General features: G+C 42.1%; 1 protein-coding gene across 1 annotated transcript in view; it reads left to right on the top strand.

Moving 5' to 3' along the window:
- Positions 1-22,989, top strand: part of LOC119734690 — a 62,073-nt gene extending 39,084 nt beyond the window's left edge. Inside the window, exons 6-8 of the mRNA XM_038208223.1 lie at positions 8,170-8,355; positions 14,472-14,578; positions 22,052-22,989. Coding sequence (XP_038064151.1) covers positions 8,170-8,355; positions 14,472-14,578; positions 22,052-22,134 — 376 coding nt within the window. The 3' untranslated portion in view covers positions 22,135-22,989. The remainder of the gene's footprint in view (positions 1-8,169; positions 8,356-14,471; positions 14,579-22,051) is intronic.
- The last annotated feature ends 4,777 nt before the right edge of the window (positions 22,990-27,766 follow it).

The raw sequence follows: 27,766 nt of genomic DNA, 5'->3' as shown, positions 1-27,766 counted from the left end.
TTGGGGCATCTGCCCAGACGACTATTGCAAGCGCGGAACGCGAATACGGCTCGGGGTCCGGGGCCCGTTTAAGTTAAGGGCCCCGGGAAAATTGGGTATTTCTAGATGCTCAATGCTCAATCTAAGGTGATTCCTGGCCCCTTTCCAGCTGATTTATTAGAGCAAATTGCTTAAGATTATAAAAAATTTTTGATTGGTTTAAAATACAGTACGTTTCTTCTTAATTGAGAACCATGTATTTTCGTCTGCATTTTGTTTGCATTTATTCGTAACTTTATTCGTACAATTCCAACATGGTGCAGCCCACACTTTTTGACTTCAGAGGGCGCTACGCACAGTGGCGTAGCTAGGAATTTTTCAGTGGGGGGGGCGCTGGGGGGGCTGGAACATTTCATTGGGGGGCGTCATGTAGATCAATGATAATTTTTTTTAGAAACTAAAAAACTCAGTGGGGGGCGACTGGGGGGGGGGCTGTCGCCCCCCCCTATAAATAAATATTTCAACATTATTAAATATTACTACTACTCCTACTACTAGTCGGCTGCACAGCAGCCGGTCGCAATGTTTTTCCAAATGGCTCGATTTTAGGCGGCCTCACGGATCTCCTTAGGTGTAAGAGCTACATCTTTAGAGAGTAATCTGGCAATGTACTGTGGGTACATCAAGGAAGGTCGTCCTTTCCTACGGTTCCCGTGGACAGGTTGGTAGAGGGCGTAGAGGTTGACCAGGTCGTCTTTTGGTTTTCTCAGCGCATGTCCAAGCCATTTAAGCTGCGCTGGTAAATGGTGATGGAGAGGGGCTGTTGTCCTGTTATTTCATAGATTTCTTCATTGCTGATCTGGTCTTTCCGCCTGATCTTCAAAATGATACGGTAACAGTTTGTAGCAAAGCTATTGATGTAAGCTTTGAGGCGTTTGGTCACTACCCACGATTCACAGGCATACATCAGGATGGCGAGGCATGAAGTTTGGAAGATCTTGAGCTTGAGGTCAAGATGAATTGTTTGCGATTTTCAGATTTTTTCAAGCTTCCAGAATGCTGCCCAGGATAATGCTCTTCTACGGCGTACATCATTTTCTGTTGATGCCATCATTGAACCCAGGTACTTGAAGTCATCTACCTTCTTGATTTTTTCACCATCCAGGATAAGATCTCCTGGGCAAGAAGGATCAAATGACATAACTTCTGTCTTGCTTGTGTTTATATGGAGGCCCACGGTCTTTGCAGCATCAGTATGACATTTGAGCTGTTCTTGGGCTTTGTCCAGCAAACTTTCCAGTAAGGCAATATCATCTGTAAAGTCTAGATCATTAAGTCTGCGGGTAGGTTCCCTAGAAGATCTTCTTGGATGGGTGACAAAACCAAATCCCTCGCTAGCATTGTTCATGATGTAGTCAATGATGACTATAAACAAAAAGGGTGCAAGTGTATCCCCCTGTAGTACTCCAGTTGATATTTCAAAAGTGTGAGTGAGTAGACCATCAACCTTTACTGCACTCTTTGAGTTGTCATACAGCACCTTGATTGCTCGGACGTCTTCATGTGGGATTCCATAGTGACGAAGAATGGTAAACATCATTGAACGGTCTATGGAATCAAATGCTTTGCGAAAGTCGATGAATGTAATAAATAGTGGAAGCTGTTGATCTCCTGCCCCTTCCATGATTCTGCGAAGAATGCGGATCTGTTCAGAACAGCTCCTGCCCTTTCTGAAGCCAGCTTGGTTTTCCCTCAGCAGTGGGTCCACTACTGGTCGTATTCTATTCAGCAATATATTGTTGTATACTTTGGCCGCAATTGACATCAAGCTGATGCCTCTGTAGTTACCCATCTGTGATAAGTCGGCTTTCTTTGGCAGTGGTAGAATGATGTTAGTCTTCCACTGGGAAGGGGCTGCCCCGGCGGTGTAGACCTGGTTGCAGATATCGTGGATAATGGTTTGGATGTAGTCACCTCCATTCTTTAAGACTTCCGCTGTGATTGCACTGTCACATCCAGCTGCTTTTCCGCACTTGAGTGTGCAGATTGCTTCTTGTACTTCCTCAAGAGTGATTGGACTTGTGTCTATTGGTAAGTCAAGAGGTGCTGGAGGGGGCGGTTCTGTTGTGGTATTTAGATCTGCATTCAGAAGGTCCCTGAAATAGTTTCTCCATTCTTCAAGCAGTTCTGATGTGGTGTTAACTTGGGAACCATCTCTCTTTTTCACCTTGACTCTTGTAGCATTTTTCTTTCCAGCCAATTCATTTACCAGGGACCATGTTTTCTTGGTGTCGTTTCTTAAGGCAGCGTTGCTAAGTTCCGTCATTTGGTTCTCTAGGTGTTTTGCCTCATCTTGTTGATAGGATTTGGTCAGATCTTCAGCCAATTCGCGCCAAATCTTTCTAGAAGCTGAACTGCGTGATGTTCTGAACTTGGCCTTTGCAGCATCGCGGCGCCGACGCAGGTCTCCAGTCTGGGAGCTCACACATGATGGCAAGGAGGAGGATTTCTTTTTTCCCAGAGTATTCAGAGCTGCATCATTCACTGCTGTCTCAAAGGAGCCATATGTGGTTTGAATATTGGGGTTGTCTTCCTCTGACATCAGCACCTCAAAGCGATTCTTCAAAGTCAAGTTGAAAGATTCTTTCAATTGAGGTTGCTGTAGTTTATTCCAGTCATATTTTGTATTTTTTAGTTTCAGAGTTTGAACTTTGCGGTGACAATCCTATGGTCTGAGTCCAGCTCCATTGTGTTGTATGCACGACAGTTTTGGACTGAGTTCAGCCATTTGCCTCTTACAAGGATGTGGTTGAGTTGGGCACGGCTACCGCTGGAATGTGCCCATGTCCACTGCCTGCCTTTTGGCTGAGGGAATTAAACTGCACTGGTCGAAGTTTGCATTGCTCACACAGCTCAATCAATTGGGCTCCATTTATGTTGGGTGTATCATGGAAAGTAGCTTGTCCAACAATCCTAGGATTTGTTAAATGGCTGTCATGACCACTTCTAGTATTGAAGTCTCCTGCGACCAGAACCACATTGTGTGCTGGTATGGTTTGGATTGTGTCAAGTAGTGTGTCATAGAATTCATCCTTTGACTCTTGGGAGGCATCCTCAGTAGGTGCAAATGCAGATATGATTGTCATTTTTGGGTTGCCTTCAAAGTGTGCCATCATGAGTCTTTCTGAGATTTTTTCAGCATGCTGCAAGTGTTTTGCTATGTCTTTCCTAAGCAGCATGCCCACTCCTCCTTGTCTTCTTTCACTTGCTGAAGAGTATAGGAAGAGCCAGTTGTTATTGTCACTCCAGTGGTAAGCTACAGGGTCTGTAGTCAACCACCTGTGTTCTTGGACAGCTACTATGCCGATGTTGAATTCCTCGCATCCTGTAGTAAGCTGATGGAATTTGCCTGCTTGGTGGAGGACGCACATTGTACGTTGAGATGTTAAATGCTTTAGTAGATACATTGAAGGGCTTTCGGCGGCTTCTATCAGAAACAGTGGTCCAGTAGGTTTCCCCCTGCCTCGTCATCCTGTCGGAACTAGTCCGAGACATCCGTCGTCTACCCTCACGATTTTCCATTCTTCCATTTGTGACTTTCGTAATCAAGATTGGTGAGAATGATCTTATTCTCGAGGACTCATGTGGGTGATTGGCCCTACATGGCCTAATAGGTGAAGTGATCTGCTTGTTAGGCAGTTGGTTAGCAGCCGATAATCATCAATATCCTATGATTCGCCTCCTACCCAGAACATGATGGCCGTTGAACACCAAGGTTTCTTCCGCCCTAACGCTGACATGTTCAGTAGCGAGGAGTGATATTGATGGAGAGATTTGCTGGATGGCTATCATTAGCTCTCCTAAGCCGATGCCTTTGAAGGTGGATTTTGTTTTTAGTTCCACCAGGGTGTCCAGCCACCCTCCTCACCAGGCTCTATGGAAGCTGGTGGGGTTGACAGTTTAGTCGCCGACGACCCGACCCTGAAACAGGTTGTACTGGTTTATAGGTTACCAGTAGCAGATCTTCTGTCTGACCTGACACCCTTAAATATTAAATTAAATATTTCAACATTATTTTCCCGCAAATAATGCTTAAATAATTTCACAGACCAACGGCCAAATTTACAGACTGTTCTACATGCCCTAGCCCATATTGATTATTTTCATGTGGTTCCAGTTTATTTCTTGGGGGGGGGGGGCTGCTTTAAATATAGTTAATTTCTTGAGATTTCATCTTTAAAACCAGCCACTCTTCCAACACCAATCTTCCCAGGTATTTACACTTCCCAACAAAGCTTTATTATGTTGTATCTTTTGCATTTCTGAACTGCATGTCTTCTCAACTAAATCCCTCATTTACTCCCCACATTTAAGGGCAGATCCAAAAGACAAAAAAAGGGGGTCAAAAAAAAATGACGGCGTGGGTTTCGACCACTTTGACCATTATTTTTTTAAGGAAAAGATAGTGGTGTACACAGTACCTGCCTTTTTTGCAACGTCACTTAAAAAAAAAAAATAGGTTCATGGGGGGGGGGGGGATGGAGTTACCCGAGGATTTGTGAGAAATTTGTCTCAGGGCAGGCGTGAAAATCGGGGTGGGCGGTGATGAAAACCAAAAAAAGAAAGTGGTCGCTGCGCAAGCTCCAGTGCCGCCTTCAGATTTTAAATTTCTCCCAAATATGTATGCTTGTAAATTTTTGACTTCAAATCAAGACAGGGTTAAAGTTTCTTTGGAGCATGCACTGGAAGATATGCTTAAAATAAAGACATCCCATGTCACAAAATATAATATATGTTGCAAAACGGGTATATCTTCAGAATTTAAAATGTTTATCAAATTAGGTTTGTCCTTCACCGGCATATATATACACTGTATACTCAAATTTCATCTTAGTTAAAATGTTCATGTAGGACTATACAATTTCTTATTTGGTTTTTGAATACCTGAGTGTTGTGTAAAAAATGCATAACAGCATTGTAATATCGATAGCATTATTATAAAAGCCTGCTGTTTGACCAACAGAGACAACCCATCTAGTTCTGTGTTAGGAAGCGGGACGGACTGCAGGGAAGGTATCGGGGTGGGCCTATCAATTGCCGCCAAATCGGTACACGGACCTGGCATGACTGAACCAATGATGGGCATTGTAACAGACACTGTACTGTTGGTATCTGTAGTATACATGTATCCTGACTAACATTTGGGTGATTCTGCTTAGTGCTACTATTACCAGATAATTGTACCGTATTTGCATGGCAAGATGGTGAATTAGCACTGGAACATGTACTTCACTCACCAGCCTTGCCGCTCGCAGACGCCTGAGGTTGTTGTCCGACGACTCCGGTCTCCGGCTGCCCTTGTTGTGGCCCTCCAGCTTGCGCGTGCACGGCAGATTGCCCCAAAATGGTTTCGGACTGTGCAGGGGAAACCCGTTGAACCCCGGCCCGGAGAGCGTTCTCTTGAATGTATCCGTCTCCCGGCTGAAACTGACTCGGACCCATGGCGCTCCCTTGATAGTGATGGCCGACCCCCTGGTGACCAGCTGGCTGTTGCTGCGCCGGCCAAACACTGGCCTGTACGACCTCTGGATGGGGAGGCTGTACATTGACACCGGCCGTGGCAGGCCGGCCTCGGGTGGCTCTTATTGCCGCACGGGATTTCCTACCCCGAGCAGACTGACCTCCCCGGCCCCGCTGAATTCCTCCGTTGTCGGAGTGCGTTGATCCAAGAAGGGGCGAGCGACGCACTTGTCGTTTTGGCCACGGCATCTTTCCCAGTATATGCAGGCCCCGGTCGCGTGACCACTTTCAACCTCAAGCCAAAAAAGCAAGTGACCGTTCCGAATGTAATTTCCTCTAGTGTATAATCCACAAGGAGTACACTGACCACCTCAATCCGAAAAAGCAAGTGTCCGCGCGCGTTCCGAATTTTATTTCCACCAGTGTATAAAACACTGACCACCTCAATCCGAAAAAGCAAGTGACCGTTCCGAATTTTATTTCCACCAGTGTATAATCCACAAGGAGTCTGAAAAACAATGTTGACTCTGTGGTCAGCTGAACCAAAGTGAAGGCTTGCCGCCCAAAGTCCTGCACCAGGAATCTTAGCTATGCCCCCCTGCTGTCCATTGGTCAGCGGATGCTGTCCGTTGGTCAGCCGATTATGCAAGTACCTAGATCATATGCAAATCAAGGACCCCAGGCCTTTGGGCGGTAGCCCATCTGTGTGGTTACTGAGAATAATGCATTTTGTTCTGTATGCAATAAAATGAATTATAGTTTAGAGAAGGTTGGGGATTCAGGGATTTAGAGTTTGCATGTTTGTTGTCGATTGGCTTTTTAGACAGCTTACGTCAGGTTAAACATTATGCAATAATTAGGTGTTGGGCTCAGGCCAACACTTATTGTTATTGTAAAAGTTCACTTTTTTATTTTGGTTTTTCTCAGCAAATTCTTCTCCAGAACTGTTTGTCAACATGAAAAATGATATGAACTTCAATTGTCAATACATGAATGCACAACTCATTGAAGATGAATTTTTTTTGTAATTTGGTCATCATGACGTGATCATGGGTCACGTGACGTCACTTGAAAGATTATTAAATTTAATCTTTGAAAATCAATATAAAATCAACCGTCAGAATTTTGCGGGAATCGACATGATTAGACATGACCTTCAATTTATCTTGTGCGTGTCAAATCAGGTCAAACTGGAAGTGCCTAATAATTTGAAAGTGGAAAAAGATATGAACTTGCTTTCAACGATGTTAGCTCTGTTGGTGGGTTGACCTTTAAAAAAAAATGATCGGTGAAGTGTTCGAGCGCCCTCTAGCGGCAGGTTAAAAAATGTCCAAAACACATTTTCAATTGATGTCTGTGGCGAAATTTGCGGTAATCGCTTCAAAATTAATATACATGATGACCTTAATACAGACAAGACCGGTATGCAAAAAAAAATTGATTATGTCATCGGACCAGAACTTACAATGAAAAGACCTTTTTTCCTTTGAAAATTGCTAAAAAATCAACCGTCAGAGATATAATATAAGTTTTGTGCTTTAAATGGCACTTTAATAATAGGTCTAAAACTTCCCAAGGTTTGGATCGTTACAATAAGTTAATTAGAAGAAGCCCTGCAGCCCCCTTGAAATTTGAAGTTGAACACGCCTACGCCTTGAAACGCTCATTTAATGCCACGCTCATTGTGTGTACAGCAAAGGGGTATGATTGCGTACAAAAGGGAAATCCAAAAAAACAGTGTGCTATGATTGCGTACAAAAGGGAATTTCCCATGCTGGCCTCTTGAGTGTCTGGTTTTACGACTGTTTTATGTTAACTATTGAGCCACATGTAACGGCTGTTTGATGGACCAATGTATTTTAAGTATTTACCAGTATTTTGTACACTTTTACATTACTTCTTAACAGAAGCATATTTTTGAAATTTGATGACGTCATGTGAGACTCAAAAAATGGGCTGGTGAAATTGCCCAATCGGGCGCTTTTTTAAAATTGGGCGCTTTTTTTCTAAAAACATGGGGCTTGGGGTAAAGAGTGTATGGCCAGCAATATTTTGTATTGCGCCAATGGCGTGCGACCTTTACTTTTAATATGAGCTATTTAATTGGTTTTTGTAATGATTTTTCCTGATATGTTTACACTACAGCAGCATAAACGTGCAGATCCTCACCTGACCCTTTTTAATTAGCCTCTTTTTTTTTTTTTTTTTTTTTTTTCGCCCTAAACATTGACATCAACATCGACAATCAACATCAACAATCAACAATCAACATCAACATCAACATCAACAATCAACATCAACTATCAACATTTAACATCAATAATCATGACAATCAACATCAATAACCATGCAACATCAATAATCAACATCAACAATCAACATCAACAATCAACATCAACAATCAACAACAAAAATCAACATCAACATCAACAATCAACATCAACAATCCTCAACAATCAACATCAATAATTGTTAATAACAATAATCAACTATCAACAATCAACAATCGACATCAACATGAACAACCACCGTCAAATTCAGTCAACAATCAACATCAACAACCAACAATCAACAACAACAATCAACAATCAACTATGCGAAAAAGCCAAACCTGTAGCCCAACACCGTGTGTTTGTCCCTTCAAACTCTAGTTATTATTGCTTCTCTTAGGCAAAAGCGGCACCTGACAGGACAGAGCATAGAAGAAGAGACAACTACACCACTTGACAAGACGGGGATGGAAATACCGGTACCTACTTTGCAATTGGAAGGCATACCAGAGAAACATAAATCCCCAGAGAATAGCTCATCAGAGGAAGATCAACCCATCAAAATTCATCACCAGAAAGTTGTCAGGTGAGTATTGAAAATTATGCTGCTGTCTGCCTATGGCTTCACAGACCTAGTTTTATTAAATTTTCATCGCATAACAGCAGCGGCGGAATGGTTTTTAAACTGGGGGGGGGGGGGATCACCAAAAAGGGGCACTTGCTAGGTAAAAGGCATGTTCCGTTAGTGCAGCAGCATATCCAGCATTTTTTTTGGTTTGGGGGGGGGGGGGGTCGGGGGCACACCCATGCTGAAATGCCGACACGTTATTTCACCGGACACTTGGCCTTCGTAAAATCAACGGTGGCTTTTCAAAACTGCCCATTATGCAAACTACGCATTGTAAGGGTTTGGGGGCTTGGTTTTCATATTCCTCGTTCATATCAGAACTCTCTATACCATTTTGGGAAAACCATTTTACTGAAGAAAAATTTCCCAAATTTAGGGCCAGTTTTGTTTTCATCTCGAGGGGCCACATTTGCTTTGAGAGGGCACATTTATGTCCCCGAGAGGGGCACTTTGGTAAATCGGGATTCTGGTTATACACAAACATATATTCCTAGCTTAACTGGGTACTGTATAATGGGGGGGGGGGGGGGGCAAGCAAATTTAAGGCACTAGCAAAATGTAAGAATTTGACGTACATGGGAACGGTCTCCCCCTAAATGAGAAGGGTGCATGTGTACACTTTTAGTTAATAGTGTGCCCGATTGTAGGATTTTATCAGCGCTCCCCATTCGATCGTACCCTCGCCCTGCAAACAGGGCGCTGGGAAGGGCAGATGAGCTTCACAGAATCTTGTGAAGAAAGTGGGGATGGCATTCTGGGTAATTTATCATGACCTTTGTACAAAGCATGTACCTTTGTACAAATGACTCGGTCGTAACGGCCGTTTTAAACCTTGCAGGGTCGTTGCCGTGACGCCTTGCCGGTCACAGGTCACGCAAAATCTATCCAATCGGAGTGTTGATTCGTCAGCCCTTCCCAGCTTCCTTTTTGCAGGGTGGGGGGTCGGAGCGAACGCTCTCCATAGAAAATATGACACGAGGCCTCCCTCTATATATGATAGAGAAAGACCTTTCCACAACCATCCTTTGGCCCCTAGGCACCACGAGCCGGGTTGTGTCTGTGGCAGAGCACAATCCGGGTCGTGAAGGTTAGTTCAAGAATGAAATGCTGTTTGAGAGGTATGGGAGTTCGATCAGAAGCCAGTGAAGAGATTGCAATAGTGGAGTAGAGGGATGTCGGCGAGGAACTTGGAAAATGAATGATACGAGCAGCCCTGTTCTGTAGACGCTGCAGTCTTATAATAAATAATAATAATAATAATAACAGGATTTATAAAGCGCCATTCCATCTAGATCATGGCGCTAAAGCAACACAAGATAATGAAACAGACATATTAACATGAAATTGGAAACAGGTGAGCTTTTAAGTGTTTTCTGAGTAATGAAATAGTCTCCTGTGATCTGATGCTTGAGGGTATGGTATTCCAGAGCTTAGGGCCGGCAATAACGAAGGCACGGTCAGTGGAGGTGTTCTTGGATCTCTGCATCGACAATAGTGTACCATCGTTACTGGAACGAAGGCCAGGTTGGCCAAATACGTTGAGCTGGATGAGACGGTTAAGGTACTGAGGAGCTGTGTGATGGAGACATTTGAAGGTGAGAAGGGCTATCTTGAATTCAATTCTTTGCCGGATGGGAAGCCAGTGAAGTTGGTTAAGTAGTCGAGAAGCCGATTCACGCCTGCCAGTGGTAAATAAAAGGCGTGCAGCATGGTTTTGTAGTCGTTGAAGTTTATCCAGACCTGACTCAGCGATACCATATAGTAGAGAGTTACCATAATCCAGACGGGACAGAACTAATAATGCACGGATTACGTGGTGACAAGTTTCAAAATCCAGGAACCGGCGAATTCGTGAGATGTTGCGAAATTGGAAGTGGATATTGCGGTTGAGGTTGAGAACGTGAGTTGACATTGACATTGTTGAATCAAAATGAACTCCAAGATTGCGGACGGATTGCGATGGCTTGATGATATTGTCCCCTATTTTCAGAGTAATGGGAGGTAAATTGCGAAGTGTGTGTGTTGAGGCCCCTACCAGAAAATCAGTCTTTGAATCGTTCAATTTGAGCATGTTTTGTGTCATCCATACTTTCAAGTCTTGAATGCAGGTTGACAGTCTAGTAAGAGCAGATTTGATCATTTCCGGATCCTTGGGGTTGAAGCTGCAGTAGATTTGAATGTCGTCCGCATATATATGGAAACTAAGACCATGTTCACGATTGATGTCTCCAATCGGCTTTATATAGATGGTGAATGCCAACGGACCTAATACCGAGCCTTGTGGTACCCCATAGTCCAGTGTTTTTTGGTGGGAAAACGTGCCGTCAATACACACGCTACAAGATCTGTTCCTAAGATAACTTCGGAACCAAGATAGTGCCTTTCCTGTCAGGCCAATGGAATTACTGAGCATCCGTAGAAGGATCTGTAGGTCCACAGTGTCAAAGGCGGCACTTAAATTGAGAAGGACAAGAAACACGCCTTTGGTGTCACCAATCATCAGCATGATATCATTTTTGATTGAGAGCAGTGCAGTTTCAGTGCTGTGTCCAGATCTATATGCAGATTGTTGCGGTTCCCATAGATTGTGATCATCCATGTTTGTCGTAATGCGAGAAGCGATAACCTTTTCAATGACCTTCGAAAGAAAAGATAAGTTCGACACCGGACGATAGTTGGCAAGTTCGTTGATGTCAAACGACGGCTTTTTGAGGATTGGAGTGACAATAGCATGTTTCAGCGAATCTGGAAAGGTACCTGTAGAAATCGATGTGTTGACTATATGGGTAATAATCGGAAGAAATGAATCAGTGTCAGCCTTTAGAAACCAGGTTGGAATAACGTCGAGACTGCATGATTTATTGGCTAAAGAGCTGATGATTTGACTAATCTCTTCACAGGATGCGATCTCAAAGTCCAAAGCTGATATCACCCCCGTGTTTCGCATGAGTACAGCTTTCCTTGTCAATGAAGCGACGAATTCTGGAGATGTTGCATAAATTGAAATTGATTGCCTGACAGAGGGATGTAACATGAGAGGACATGGTCATGGATGGATCGAATGTTTCTCCTAGATTTCTCACTGAAATGGATGGGTACACATACTCATTATCGATTGGGAAGGTGTAATTGATGAGCTTTGGGAGATTGTTTTGAGATGCAGATATGAAAAACCAGTTTTCATATGAAAGAAGTGTCATCTAGATATATCATCTTGAGTTGTTACCCCTACACTTGCAGCTGCTGAGTTAGACGCATCCCTGGTTGAGTGGGCCTTGAAATATGAAGTATTAGGGCCAGCTTCTTTGAGTACAGCTTTTAACCATCTACAGACTGTGGATGTCACATTACCAGATGGTATGGTGTGGAGTGTGATGGCAGAAGCTGAGTCGTGCTAGAGTTCCCATTCCTTCTATATGAGAAGTCCTGTTTAGGTATTCCTGCAAAGTGCACACTGGGCAAAGGTTTCTGGTAGCTTGAAAACGAGCAATTTCCATATGGTGGAAGGGTTTGTTAATTGACACACATTTAAAAGTTATATCAACCAAAAATGAAAATTGTTATCTGAATAGGACATAGGATTGATATCGATTGCTGTGAGTGACAAACAGTGACTATAGTGCTGTAACTAGTGCAATAAGCACAGTTAATTTGTGAGTTAATTGTCTGATAAATAATCTTTGACTGTCAGATAAAGACTTGAAATGAGTCAACACAATTGCCACATTCCCTTGAAGAAACGTTTAACTAAGTGATGTAGTCCAACTGGTGCTCCATCTACAAAGATGTTAGCTGAGGAAATTGCCAATCTGTATACATTGACAGTTCGTTATTATTAATATTATTATTATTCTTCTTCTTATTATTATTATCATAAGGAGAAGAGTTATCATAATTTTTTCGCACGATGGGAGACATCAGTCATTAGGGAGACATTTTCATGTCTCCCTAATGTCACAGCCCCCCTTTAGAGGCACAATTTTATCGTCGCAATTAGTTTATATTTGTTACTTGTCTAATTAGTAAACATACCAAAATTCGTGGGAAAAGGACAAGGGAATATTGGGTTAGGGCACATGTAAGTTTGAACAATTTTGTGCACAAGTCTATGGAGATGTCTCCCAAATGTCCAATCCAGGGTAATAATGGTACCATTAAGGAGACACGTTATCGTAATTTGTTCGCACAATGGGAGACATCGGTCATTAGGGAGACATTTTCAATGTCAAAGAACCCCTTTAGAGGCAAAATGTTACTGTCGCAATTAGATTATATGTAGTAGTTTGTCTTTTACATTACTGAATTTATATGTTTGTGGTAACTATATCGCCTTTTTACATATTTTTAATTAATGATTGTATGTTTTATAACCCGTTCTTTGTCAAGGCCATTTTAATTTCCCTCGCAAGGGATAATAAAGTTCAATCTAATCTAATCTAATCTAATCTAATCTGTCTGAATAGTTAGATCTGAAGTCTGCACGAACCCCCTGACCGTCGTCCAGATAAAAGACGCAACCTATCACTTTTTCCTGGAATGGCCAATGCAACTGGTTTCAGGAGTTTGGTAGATGTTCTTGGTGCACTGCACAGGCCAAAGGGCATGCATGAAAACTGGTAAATGTCATCAGAAGCAGAGGAATTTTCTGTGAGACTGATGAATCAGCACTGTAAAATAAGCATCCTTGAGATCGATGGTCATTAACCAGTCATTTGAAATTATCAAATGTTTGACTGCTGTGATGTTCTCCATTTTGAAGTTTTCGTATGGAATGAACTGGTTCAACTGTCAGAGGTTGATGACGGGACGGAGATCTCCATTTTTCTTGGGTACTGTGAAAGGGAAGACAGAAACTGACCTTGGAGTGGTTGTTCAACAGTTATTGCTCCTTTCTCAAGCATGTTCTGCACCTCTACATAAAAAGTAGTTGTGGGATGGCAAGATTGGGCTTGTGTAATGGGGACTTTACTCTGAAAAGGCTCTGACAAAAATTTCAAGCGGTAGCCTAAAATGGTGTCAATGATCCATGGGTCTTGAAGATGATGATGTTGTATGCCATGTGTCATTTGTGACAAGTAACCAATGGTGCTTAAAGCATTGAAGATGACTTGCCAGAAATAGATTTGCAAAAGATGCTGGGGAACTGACTGGAAAATCATACACAGTTAGTTTTTTGAGGATGTGTTGTCTGAAGCATTAAACTGCCTCCCCGCTCTTCCTCGTTTTGAAGACGACTTGTAAGATTGTCGACCAGCAACCCCTTGTAAGTTGGCTTATTGGGTGTCGAAAACCACTTGTTTCTTGATGCTCTATACACTGCTTGGTAACGTGAGAATCGCTTATCTTTGGATGAATTTGTTGAATGGCCATCAGCAAATAGCGGTGCTGAGGCATGGCAGTCAGTCGTTGGTTTCGGGCATGACGACACTTCACCTAGACCGCTAAGTCCTTCCTTGTCTCTAATCTCTAGTAGCCATGGCTAATACATCCATAGATGGTGGAGGCTCATCTGGGGGCCTCGAGACGGTGGCTGGGGCCGTGGAACAACCCGAGGGCGATGGGTTGACATTTCCTTTGGTTTAGGAATCACGGTAAAATCCAACAAAAAGCACCATAAACTATACGGGCGTGTATATGTACGTTGTGATGTCTGTGAAAAGATGATCCAGCACCCAAGCTCAAATATTTCATTGTATGCCTGCAAAAGCATAGTAGGGTACCAGTAGAATTGAAGAGATCACTGTGTTCTGAAGTATAACATTTTGCAAAATACCTTTGGACAGCGAAGTGTTTTTAGGTGTCGTGTGTGTCAAAACGTTTGTGCCAACAAAAGATCCATCTCTTTTTTTGACTGCACGAAAAATTGCACAAAATGCAGATTTGGTAACCACGCCCCCAGTAGCCTTGCGTGCATTTATCTGCACCAGTTATCCCGAAAAAATTGTTGAATCTTGCTGTGCACCAGACTATATTGGAAAACCGAACTGGCTTTATTATACAGGGCTTGTGTTTTATTTAAATAATATTAAAACATATCTTTCTATGCATTTAATATGTTTATATTTCATTGACAGAGACATTGCTGAGCTCACTGCCGTAGATGAGACGATAACATTTAAAGATCTTGTGCCATTATCTACTTCATGTGCTCGGGCAAGCAAGGTGTTCAGCATCTGTGTTGGTAAGATATGGCATTTACGTTGCATTTTTTACCCCTCAGCTGAGCGGCTTGAGGGGTATTGTCATTGCCTACGGCGTCTGTCCGTATGTCTGTGCATATGTCTGTCTGTCCATCCGCCCTTACCACGGAACACTTGTGGGGTACCCGTCCTTTGTTCGAGGTACCCCGCAAATAAAATCTTTAGAAAAAAGGGTACCTCGCAACGAAATCTTAAATAGGAACAATGGGACAACAATGGAGGTACCCCAGAAGTCCATCTGGCAGGGATGTCCGGGCAGCTTAGTTTCCGGATGATAACTTGAGTTAGAAATGTTGTTTGGAATTGTAACTTCGGTAGGGGTTGCCTTTAGGAGTAGACAAGTTGGGATTAATTTTGGGATCAAAAGGTCAAAGGTCAAGGTCACCGGGGTGAGTTAAATGTAAATGGTTACCGGATGACAGCTTGAGTTAGAAATGAAATTTGGTGTCTAACTTCGGTAGGGGGTTGCCCATTGGTACAGGCATGTTGGGATTGGCTCTGGGGTCAAAGGTCACCATGTTGAGTTAAAGGTTAATGGTTTTACGGATGACAACTTGACTGCTGAGGGGTTTCAACAGCAACTCTGTTATTTTTAATTGCTGCGTTGGTTTCTGCAGTCAACTTTTTGCGGGCTCTTAATATTAGCCACTGAATTCAAAATCAAGGGCGGATCCATAACACAATTTTTGGGGGGGAGACCCAAAACAATGTGGGTCCCCACAAAAGATTAAGGGTCCGGAAATGTTTTTTTAGTTCTAGATTATCTTTGATGCAATCTGAGGCAATTTCTGACCACTTTGACCAAATTTTTTTTTCTAGGAAAAGATGGTGGTGTATGCAGTGCCTGCCTTTATTGTGACGTTGCTTAAAAAATAAAAAAGTTTTTTGGGGGGGGGGGGCTGTATGGCCCCCATTGGCACTCATGACACTGCTGTGATTTTCATGTTGAATTGCTGGGCAATCAAATTCCACTGAAATCACCAATCCAGTAAAGCCATCTTGCCCACCTGCTCTACACTCATTAACAAAAAAGGCCTGCCATATGTAATTTTTTTTATTTTAAAATAACTGTATGATTGATTTTATTCATTGCCAATTAGAATTAGAAATTGCATTGTTTGTCTGTGATCTTTGATTTTATCCTGTTGTACAACTGTGCCTGCACATTTATAAAAGACAGCTTTTTCATTGTTTGGGCATTGAATTTCATTTTTTGGCACTCAAGATTTTGTTCCTAATGTTCATTTTCGTTTTGCTGCATTATATTTGTTTTGGTGCATTCAAAACTTAATTTGCAGCATTCTGTATGTTAAGTTTTTGACATCTTTTGACGGCTAATGCATTCAAATTAGCGGACGTCGCTGGGCATATGAGTATGACCACGTTTTTTTCTTATTCGTTATGGGCAGTCATTTTCATCGATTGGTCATTCAAATTATAGTAAAATGTTTTAAAGGATATTTTTCCTATTTTCTTCTGAGGTCAATTTGTTTTTTTCAAAATCTTTATGTCTGTAAAATTTATTATGTAACAAATCAACTGATATGAGGGATGACGACACGAAATAATGAAATGAAAAGGGCTAAGGAATTTCTCTTTCACTGTTGATCTTTTCTATACTTGTTTTCAAATTTAAATAAGTCCTTTAAACTTTAACTGTTCTCGAGTGAAGCTTTAAGGCAATAGAATGTTCTGATAGTAAAATAGAATGATTCTTTTTGATTGTCGAATGACGATCTGCGTGATATTTCAATTTCAATCTAAATTGAATGTGCCAGGTGCTAAATTGAATGAAAACTTGGTGAAATTGGCTGGGAAGACCTATACTACTTTACAAATAAATTTGATTTCCTTTTTATTGCCAGATCCTGAAGGATTGATAATTGCAATGGTGATCCAGGTACAAGGCATTTTTGTGCCACAGTGGATCCAGGAATTTTGCAGGGGGGGGGGGGAGGAAGGGGGTCAGGCTCATCAGGTACAGATTATAACCCCTGCAGAATGTCATCTTTTTTATTATAGGTTTTACCTGCCAATTTCACCAAGTTTTCATTCAATTTAGCGCCATTCCATTTAGATTGATATTGAAAGATCACGCAGATCGTCATTCAACAATCAAAAAGAAGCAATCTATCGCATTTTATAGTCCCTAAGACAAATCGGGTGCAAATCTCACCCGAAATTGAATGGCTGATAATGAAAATGATTAGAAAAATTTGGAAATTGGCCGGGAAAACCTATATTTTATCAGCCGTGCGAAGCGCACTGAAAGCTTCTTCGTGGTTGTCGTCTCCTTCTTTCTCACCGTTAGCTTTAAATAGTTCAACTGCCAAACACTTTGGCCAATTTCAACCAAGCTTGTTTGACCAATGACCCATGGGGTGTGGTCAGATCGAGGCCAAAGGTCACTTTGTGGTCACTAGGGGTTATTTTATTGAAATTTACAAATTCGCCCAGTCTTCATCCAGTGACAACCAAACTAGGTCAGTGGCATCCCCAGACCAAGCCCCTTATCTATAAATGGGGCTCGCAGGGGTGTGAAATCTCAGCTTTATAGCTGATTTCAGCTTTTTTTGTTTTGGATTTCAGCTATTTTCCCTCCCTTGCTGTGTACAAAAGTATAGGAGATTTCCAAAGTTCAGCTTTTTTTACACCTTGTTCAGCTGTTTTCAGCTATTTTTGTCAGAGGTCACTCACACCCCTGGGCTCGGTCCAGGGATACAACTGAATACAGAATACTGGGAGTGTACACAGAATTTGGCCAAAGGTCACCAATTGGTCACTAGCGATCATTCGGTGAAAATCAAAGAGAGGCTACATCTGCCGCACTGTTCAGTCGATTTTAACCGAATTTGGTTAGGAGTTTCCTGGTCCAAGCCCTATATAGGCAGATTTGGGTCAAAGGTCACTTAGTGGTCAGTAGTGGTCATTTTCTGACAAATGTAGGAAAATAGCTCTTTTCTCACGTTTGTTGTAATGATTCCAACATATGACTTGGTTCTTGGTTGTTTCTTCTCCTAAATACTCCACGTGGGAGTTTATACAGGAGGCCAGAAACACCGGGGCAAACCCCTTAATTCTCTTAGCGATAAGTGTTTCTGGGTTCTTTTACGTGCATTTATGCAACACACGGGACCTACGGCTTAACATCCCATCCGAAGGACGAAGCAATAATGGTTAAGTGTCCAACATACCACACATGCTTATGGGCTACCAGGCCCAAACATATCAACCACACAATCAATGGACACGCAGATCCAATGGGCTACCAGGCCCAAACATATCAACCACACAATCGATGGACACCCTGGTCCAATGGGCTACCAGGCCCAAACATATCAACCACACAATCAATGGACACCCAGGTCCAATGGCTACCAGGCCAAAACATATCAACCACACAATCAATGGACACCCAGGTCCAATAGGCTACCAGGCTCAAACATATCAACCACACAATCAATGGATACCCAGGTCCAATGGGCTACCAGGCCCAAACATATCAACCACACAATCAATGGACACCCAGGTTCCATGGGCTAGCTACCAGGCTCAAACATATCAACCACACAATCAAGGGACACGCAGGTCCAATGGGCTACCAGGCCCAAACATATCAACCACACAATCAATGGACATCCAAGTCCAATGGGCTACCAGGCCCAAACATATCAACCACACAATCAATGGACACCCAGGTCCAATGGGCTAGCTACCAGGCCCAAACATATCAACCACACAATCAATGGATACCCAGGTCCAATGGGCTACCAGGCCCAAACATATCAACCACACAATCAATGGACACCCAGGTCCAATGGGCTAGCTACCAGGCTCAAACATATCAACCACACAATCAATGGACACGCAGGTCCAATGGGCTACCAGGCCCAAACAAATCAACCACACAATCAATGGACATCCAAGTCCAATGGGCTACCAGGCCCAAACATATCAACCACACAATCGATGGACACCCAGGTCCAATGGGCTACCAGGCCCAAACATATCAACCACACAATCAATGGACACCCAGGTCCAATGGGCTACCAGGCCCAAACATATCAACCACACAATCAATGGACACCCAGGTCCAATGGGCTACCAGGCCCAAACATATCAACCACACAATCAATGGACACCCAGGTCCAATGGGCTACCAGGCCCGAACATATCAACCACACAATCAATGGACACCCAGGTCCAATGGGCTACCAGGCCCGAACATATCAACCACACAATCAATGGACACCCAGGTCCAATGGGCTACCAGGCCCAAACATATCAACCACACAATCAATGGACACCCAGGTCCAATGGGCTAGCTACCAGGCCCAAACATATCAACCACACATTCAATGGACACCCAGGTCCAATGGGCTAGCTACCAGGCCGAAACATATCAACCACACAATCAATGGACACCCAGGTCCAATGGCTACCAGGCCCAAACATATCAACCACACAATCGATGGACACCCAGGTCCAATGGGCTACCAGGCCCAAACATATCAACCACACAATCAATGGACACCCAGGTCCAATGGCTACCAGGCTCAAACATATCAAAAACACAATCAATGGACACGCAGGTCCAATGGGCTACCAGGCCCAAACATATCAACCACACAATCAATGGACACGCAGGTCCAATGAGCTACCAGGCCCAAACATATCAACCACACAATCGATGGACACGCAGGTCCAATGGGCTACCAGGCCCAAACATATCAACCACACAATCGATGGACACCCAGGTCTAAAGGGCTACCAGGCCCAAACATATCAACCACACAATCAATGGACACCCAGGTCCAATGGGCTAGCTACCAGGCTCAAACATATCAACCACACAATCAATGGACACGCAGGTCCAATGGGCTACCAGGCCCAAACATATCAACCACACAATCAATGGACATCCAAGTCCAATGGGCTACCAGGCCCAAACATATCAACCACACAATCGATGGACACCCAGGTCCAATGGGCTACCAGGCCCAAACATATCAACCACACAATCAAGGGACATCCAAGTCCAATGGGCTACCAGGCCCAAACATATCAACCACACAATCGATGGACACCCAGGTCCAATGGGCTACCAGGCCCAAACATATCAACCACACAATCAATGGACACCCAGGTCCAATGGGCTACCAGGCCCAAACATATCAACCACACAATCAATGGACACCCAGGTCCAATGGGCTAGCTACCAGGCCCAAACATATCAACCACACAATCAATGGACACCCAGGTCCAATGGGCTAGCTACCAGGCCCAAACATATCAACCACACAATCAATGGACACCCAGGTCCAATGGCTACCAGGCCCAAACATATCAACCACACAATCAATGGACACCCAGGTCCAATGGCTACCAGGCCCAAACATATCAACCACACAATCAATGGACACCCAGGTCCAATGGCTACCAGGCCCAAACATATCAACCACACAATCAATGGACACCCAGGTCCAATGGCTACCAGGCCCAAACATATCAACCACACAATCAATGGACACCCAGGTCCAATGGGCTACCAGGCCCAAACATATCAACCACACAATCAATGGACACGCAGGTCAAATGGGCTACCAGGCCCAAACATATCAACCACACAATCAATGGATACCCAGGTCCAATGGGCTACCAGGCCCAAACATATCAACCACACAATCAATGGACACCCAGGTCCCATGGGCTAGCTACCAGGCTCAAACATATCAACCACACAATCAATGGACACGCAGGTCCAATGGGCTACCAGGCCCAAACATATCAACCACACAATCAATGGACACCCAGGTCCAATGGCTACCAGGCCCAAACATATCAACCACACAATCAATGGACACCCAGGTCCAATGGCTACCAGGCCCAAACATATCAACCACACAATCGATGGACACCCAGGTCCAATGGGCTACCAGGCCCAAACATATCAACCACACAATCGATGGACACCCAGGTCTAAAGGGCTACCAGGCTCAAACATATCAAAAACACAATCAATGGACACCCAGGTCCAATGGGCTACCAGGCCCAAACATATCAACCACACAATCAATGGACACGCAGGTCCAATGAGCTACCAGGCCCAAACATATCAACCACACAATCGATGGACACGCAGGTCCAATGGGCTACCAGGCCCAAACATATCAACCACACAATCGATGGACACCCAGGTCTAAAGGGCTACCAGGCCCAAACATATCAACCACACAATCGATGGACACCCAGGTCAAATATACATCAATTACCATTTGGCACCCAGGCCAATCACTAATGCATGGGCACCCAGGCCCATAATCATGCGAGAACCAAATTATTTCAAATTAGTTCATACTTCATGCGAAAGCGAATGCGAAGCGAATTTGACGTCATGCAACATTCGCTGCGAAATTCGCCTGATTTGAAATATGTTCAACTTTAACGAATTTGCAGCGCGAATACTTGCCGTGACGTCAGAAATTCACGTACGCTTTCGCTTTCGTGCCAAGTATGAACCGGGCTTCACAAAGTTCACATCACAGTGTGTTATAACACACATCAATATCCGTAACAATATTAACTTGTGACAATAACCATAACAATAATGGTACAGTTCAATTATGTATGTATTAGGAGATGGCTGTCTTCGAATTCTGCTAAAATGCCACTTTAAAATAAAACCTGCAAGAGAAGGCAGGAGCTGGGGTGGTGGTGGGCAAATTGATCCAGCTTGCTCAAAAAGCTGTGACAGAATGACCCACACAGTACATGTGCATGCATTGTTCCACTGTTGCTTATTATTAGTGCTTCAATCTTTCGTCTGATTGGTCAAAACTCCTGGCTGTAATTGGTCAAAACTCTTGGCTGCAATTGGTCCAATCTCTTGGCTGTGATTGGTCCTATCTATGAATAATTAGTGCTAGGATACTGCTCAGGATCCCAACTTTTGCAATGTGTTTTAATTGCCGGGGGGGGGGGGGGGGGCTGATTGAGTGTAAAGACAGAGCAAATATGCCAACAACTGTGAAAGCTGTTGGAGATAGCATAATAAACTACACAGGACAGTGTAACTTGTAAAAGAAACTAACTTGAATCATGAGAAGCAGCACAGTTTGCCAAGTATAAAGGATTTTGTCAAAATGCATGCATTGTGACAAAATCTCTGAACTACCAGATACACACTATTTCCACACTAAGGTCAATGTTCACGTACTGGTCACAATACTAATTATCTGGTGACATTACTGACCACCGCTGAAATTTGTGAAGCGCAAGTGCTCTAATTACTATAAGTGTTATTTTTTTGTTGGTGTAAGAGCGGACGGCTGGGGGGGGGGGGGAGTGTTTGGACCCCTTCCCTTCTGGATCCGCGCCTGTTGTGATTACAGTGCTGTTTTTTAATGTCTTATTGCAACTTATTAATTAGTTGAGTTTTATTTCTTTGATTACAGAGTTTGCTGCTTCAAACTTGATTGTGATTTGGCAAACAATTGCATATGGAGATATCTACATCAAACGGGGAGAACTATTTTAGATGATGACTGACGTTCTGTAAGTGCAAACAACACTCCATTTTCTTGTTGGTGCTGACACTATTTTTCTTTAATACGAAAATACTGCATATTAAGCTTCTTCAAATGTGTCATGAAATATCCTGTAATGGGGCTTTATTTCACAATATATTATTAAACATCGCCAACAAAGAAAGTCCACACCCATCGGAGGGGTCATAATTTTTGTGATCGTCTGATGATGACATCATTTATTGGGGAATTTTGTAAGCTTCATTTTGATACCCTGTTTGCTACCAAGTACTGTAAATCTTCAAAGATTGACAACAGATATGAAAAATGATGCAGTTTGAATAGTTGCAAATTTAATAAGATTACGCTAAGCATAACCACACATGCCCGTAATTGGGCCCTATTGACTGCACAGTGCTCGAACAAAGTGCGGGTAATTCAATTCGCGTGCTTGCATGCATGCAAGCACTGCGATGCGTATTCCCTGCCATTCATTTCAGGCAGTGTGACATTGTCACACAGCAATTTCCACTCGTGTACTCTTTAGATTTGCAACTTTTCACGCTGTACCATTTTTCATGAACCATTGTCAGTGTTTGATGATTTACAGTCTTTGGTAGCAAACGGAGTATCAAAATATAGCTAACATACCGGTATCATAGGACAATCAGGTTCAAACTAGAGGTCTACATGTATGTCTGTTTGAAAACAGAACATAGGGCATTTTCTCATTTTACTCATGTTTATGTCATGTTGGTCCTTTTGTAGTCACTTTTTAGAGTGCTTTTGATACAGTTAAAGGTTGTTCAAAATGCTTAGAATAATTCCAAAAATATAATTTTATCACATGACGTCACATGCCCTGCGATGACGTCATCTTGAGAACCTTTCTCTATGCACATTTTGTCATTGTGGTCTTGGTGTGAACCAAATTTAAAGTCAATCCGATGAAAGAAAGTGTGCAATTTTGGAAGCAGAATAAAATTATAAATATTGAAAAAATCATAAATGGATCTTTCATTATACGTGTTTTGAAAAATCACATTTTTGATGACGTCATGATGATGTCACACATTTTTCAAAATTTTGTGCAAGTACCTATTACCAAACAAACCAAGTACAAAAAGAATTTTGAATTTTGCATGTTGGGTTCGTGAGATATGGCTTAACGATCGAAAAATTCAAAAATTCATATAAAATCGCACGATGACGTCATCATGATGACACCTTATGTTTTTCACAAATGTGCTATAGCACATCCCAGTCTACCCACATACAAAAAGAGAGAGAAAAAAAGAAAACAAAATTATAACAAAAAGAAAGGCTTTTTCACAAATTTTGTGAAAATCCCAGTCTACCCACATACAAAAAGAGAGAGAAAAAAAGAAAACAAAATTATAACAAAAAGAAAGGCTTTTTCACAAATTTTGTGAAAAAGCCAATTATGACCCCTCCAATGAGTGTGGACTTTTTTTCTCCCGGTGTAAAATTGAATACATTTAACAATTGTTGACTGCTGTGATGTCATGTGGGATATGACCTTTTTACACCTGAGGGGCGCATGGCACCTGAGGTGAAGCAAAGGGTACTGTGTGCCCCAAGAGGATTAAAACGGCACATTCTATATCACAGCAGTCAACAATTGTTTTGATATATCGTGCCAATAACTCAAAAAGATAAATGGCTGTAACTTACTGTCTGAGAAATAAATACCTTTGATAACTGCAGATTTTGATGTCCTGCCAGACATGAGACCAGGCATTTGACATTGCAGTTCTCATTGCTTGAAGCTAGCACACTGTCAGGTTCCACTTGCGTATGCAATGCGCGTGATAAACGCAGTGCGATATCACCCTTAGTGTGTGACGTGCATTGTTATTGTCCAAACACGTGGCCGTCCTAGACCAATGAAATTACAGTGTCCAAGCACACGATATAACAATTTTAGTTACTGAATTAGCCATCTGATAATTCTCAAATTGATAATTGATGATCACGATAATTCTCAAATTATTACCTCATATGCTGAACGATAAAGGGGATGTGTGGCTCATAGTAGCACAACTGACATTAGGTACCATGACCTTAATAAAATCCTCCAAAACCCAACACTATAAGCAATCAAGTGGATGAATTCAGAATTGCGCAGTTAAGCCACTGTTATGGGAGGGGAAATCACCAGTTATGGTTATATTTTTAGAATGTGTCATTAGTTGGTTAGTACAGCAACAGTACTGGATTTTGGCACATTCATGAAACTCCCCCCCCCCCCCCAAAAAAAAAAACCCACTGTGTTGGGCTTAATGAACAAGGACTACAAACTTCTGTGGCACACCCCTCCTATGAAACAGTTTCCCAAAAAGCAGTCACCATTGAAAATTTGCTGTGAAAGGTATTGCAACATATATGTAACTTTGTTGTTAAAAAGATCTGTTCTGATTGATTGAAACATGTTCTTAATTGTTCGGGGTAAAAACAAATTGATGTATCTATGGATAAATGGCATCAACAGAAGATAAATGTATCAAAAAGTAATGTTATGTACACATGAAAACAACTATTTGCTCACATAAGAAAAATCCATACACCTGAACTTGTTTCATACACAAGAGAATAACCTCAGTATTAAACAGTGGTCTGCAGTTGTGTCAAAAAGTCATCAAAGCATCATACCCCTTTTCAAACTACAATTGTTTACCAGGATATTGTGATTTCATCAATGGTGAATGAATTACCCACAATATCGATACGGCTTTAAGTTGAGATTCTTTTCTTTAGATCAAGAAATGTTTTCTTTTTTATTGAAAAAAAAAACCCAAACAAACAGAGACTATAGTATTTCATCACAAGTGGTACTTTGAAATTCTTAGACTTATGTTTACATCATGTACACAATGAGCAGAGAATTTAAATAGGAAAAGTGTACAAATTATTCTGAGATTGACTAATTCACAAGATTCACTAGAATATCTAATATTGCAAAGGCCAGATTTACAAAATTAATACCACACATGAAGTAAGTTGTAATGTTCTGATGTTTAAGTGTTCCTCCCAACATCGTTTGTTAAATTCAGCATTTTTGTATGTTTTAATTGTTCTGGATGGGCAGCTGAGCTCTACATGTACGTATTTTCAAAACATGTGGGTGTGCAGTAAGCACCCTACCACTTTCCTTCTGCTGCCTATGGTGGTCAGATAGTGGTACTGTTAATGTTGATTGAACTTTTGGTCTTTCCATTGCGAAAAACAATTCTATATCCAAAACAGAAGAAAAAAAGAAGAAGTTAGTGATGTGTGTCATTTGCATGACCAATGTCACAAGTTGTTCTACATAATGGTTGCAATTTAATATTTAGAAATTGTTATGAAATTGTGTATGTACTGAAATACTTCACCATTGTCAATCTGTAAGTGTTGAAGCAAATAAAACAAGATGTTGATGTAATTAATTCTTAATATGTCCATTTACAGTTGTTTGTTTTTGTAAAATGTTTGTACCATGCTGTTTTCAAATGCGATACTACAAGTTTTTGGCTGATTTTTTACTCCTGAAGTTGAAATTCACATGTAACACAGGCTATGTCAACTTATGTTAAACACCTATTGAGCTTACCAGCTTGTTCCTTTCTCCCCTTTTCCCTTGATTTTGTTTTGGGATTACCAGCTCAATAAGACGGGGTTAAGATGACGGAGGTCAGAGCAATATAGTTAAAACATTGATTTTTATCTTTGAAGAAGTTTTGCAGAAGAAAACATGGAAAAATCTGACTTTTACCCTAAAAGGGCCAGGCTATTTTGACCATCTCACATGGATTCTGCCTCCCCCCCCCCTCCATGATCTCAGCCATCGAGTGACGAAAAATTATGAAACTCGGTACATGCATAGAACAACTTAACACGAATGTATCCAAGAAATTCATGACTATAGGTCACAGGGTTTTGGAATTATTGCTAATTAATTATTCATATGCTCGAAAGGTAATTCTGCTATGTGTACACTACATGTGTGTATATTGGGAAATTCAGTTTTCATGGCGCATAGCGCCGAAAATTTTTCACTGCCTGTGGTCCGCATTTTATCAAAAGATGCGCAAGATTAGAGGCTAAAAAGTCGGGACAGCTCGGGTCGCGAGCAAAAAAATAATGGGTGCGACAGCTTGAGGCTGACCATGCTCTGTCAGCCCCTGCCCTGTGGCTCATCTCGACTGATCGGTTGACGTGGATGGCTCATAGCTGGATTTGGAGACTGCTGATGATGATCGAATATTCCAAGCCAGAACTGAGCATCATGGTAACAAACATGACAGTGCAGCTGAGCCAACATCACTCAAACTAGTGCGCAGGCAAACTACTTGAATATTGAGTGAGAAATCCTCACGCTCGTATTTGGGATTACCTGGTTCTACACCTACCTGTTCCAAAACAACTTCATCGTGTACACGGACCACAAGGCGTTAATTGGATTTGCAACAAGCCGATAGAAAGTGGTCCACCGCGCCTGCAATGACTCATTTTTTTCATATAAAAAATTCAAACTTCTTAAAGTTTGAATTTTTTCAAACAAATGTTGCCCAAAATTTTTGGCAATTTTTTTTTTTTGGGGGGGGGGGACAGGGACAGGGACGGACTATTTTGACATTGGTGGCGCTATTTACAACCCTTTTATACCACTCAAAAACAGGCAACATACAGGTACATGTACATACTGCCACAGTCAAATCGTGGGACAAAAAAAAAAGATGAAACCCCCCCCAAAAAAAAATCTGCGGTGTCATATTCAAAGGCAGACAGGTCATCGTCAAACATGAGGCCATGCGCGACACATGCACATGTAGCAATAAAGTGTTTAGGGTTTCTTATAGTATTGTATAGGGGGAAAAAAGGTTGAACAGGGTGTAAAAAAACAGTGAGTGTCAAAATTGTTCCAAGTGTTACTTCAAAAGAAGGGCTGCTTACTCAGACAATGTGCATGTCATGTCTAGCACGGGACATTTATAGTTATGAGGGATAATATTATGCATAGCTTTCATACTTATATCACATAATAATGTAAATTACATCTCTAAAAAGGGGAGATGAAGTAATATACAAATATAACATGGTTTGAGGGTGGACAGTCGATATTCGCTCCCCGAGGTGTTGGAAGTTGACAAAATAGTTCCCGAGGCGAAGCCGAGGGAACTAGTTTGTCAACTTCCAATACCGAGGGGAGCTAATATCGACTGTCCACCCGAAATAAACCATGTTGTATTTGTTTTACTATACCTCATGCATATTCAGTTGCCAATTTTTTTATGTCTAATCATGCACCTAAAACAAAATTTTCGGAGAAACTTGTATAGCTCACCAAAACAATATTGTTGCGTTAAGTTCACTAGTTCGATTCATTTGCAATACAGCAACTACAGTTGTAAATACAGTTGTTTGTGTACAACTTTCTCTTGAACAGGAGACGTCTTTAATGTCCCATAAATTTTGTTCAGTCCGGCAATTATATAATTTCATGAATTTACGCGAACCGTGCCACCAAGCATCTCTCTTTTCGACGATGTTCGCGTGTGCGTACTACACCCGTGCGACAGTTCCTTGATTGGTTTTAAAGCGCATGCGTAGTGACAGTCTACTGCGCATGCGTATTTAGCC

The sequence above is a fragment of the Patiria miniata genome, unplaced genomic scaffold (assembly GCF_015706575.1).
Source record: "Patiria miniata isolate m_02_andy unplaced genomic scaffold, ASM1570657v1 HiC_scaffold_10, whole genome shotgun sequence".
Classification (NCBI taxonomy): domain Eukaryota; kingdom Metazoa; phylum Echinodermata; class Asteroidea; order Valvatida; family Asterinidae; genus Patiria; species Patiria miniata.
The sequence above is the reverse complement of the archived record's forward strand: the minus strand, read 5'-3'. Positions and strand labels throughout refer to the sequence as shown.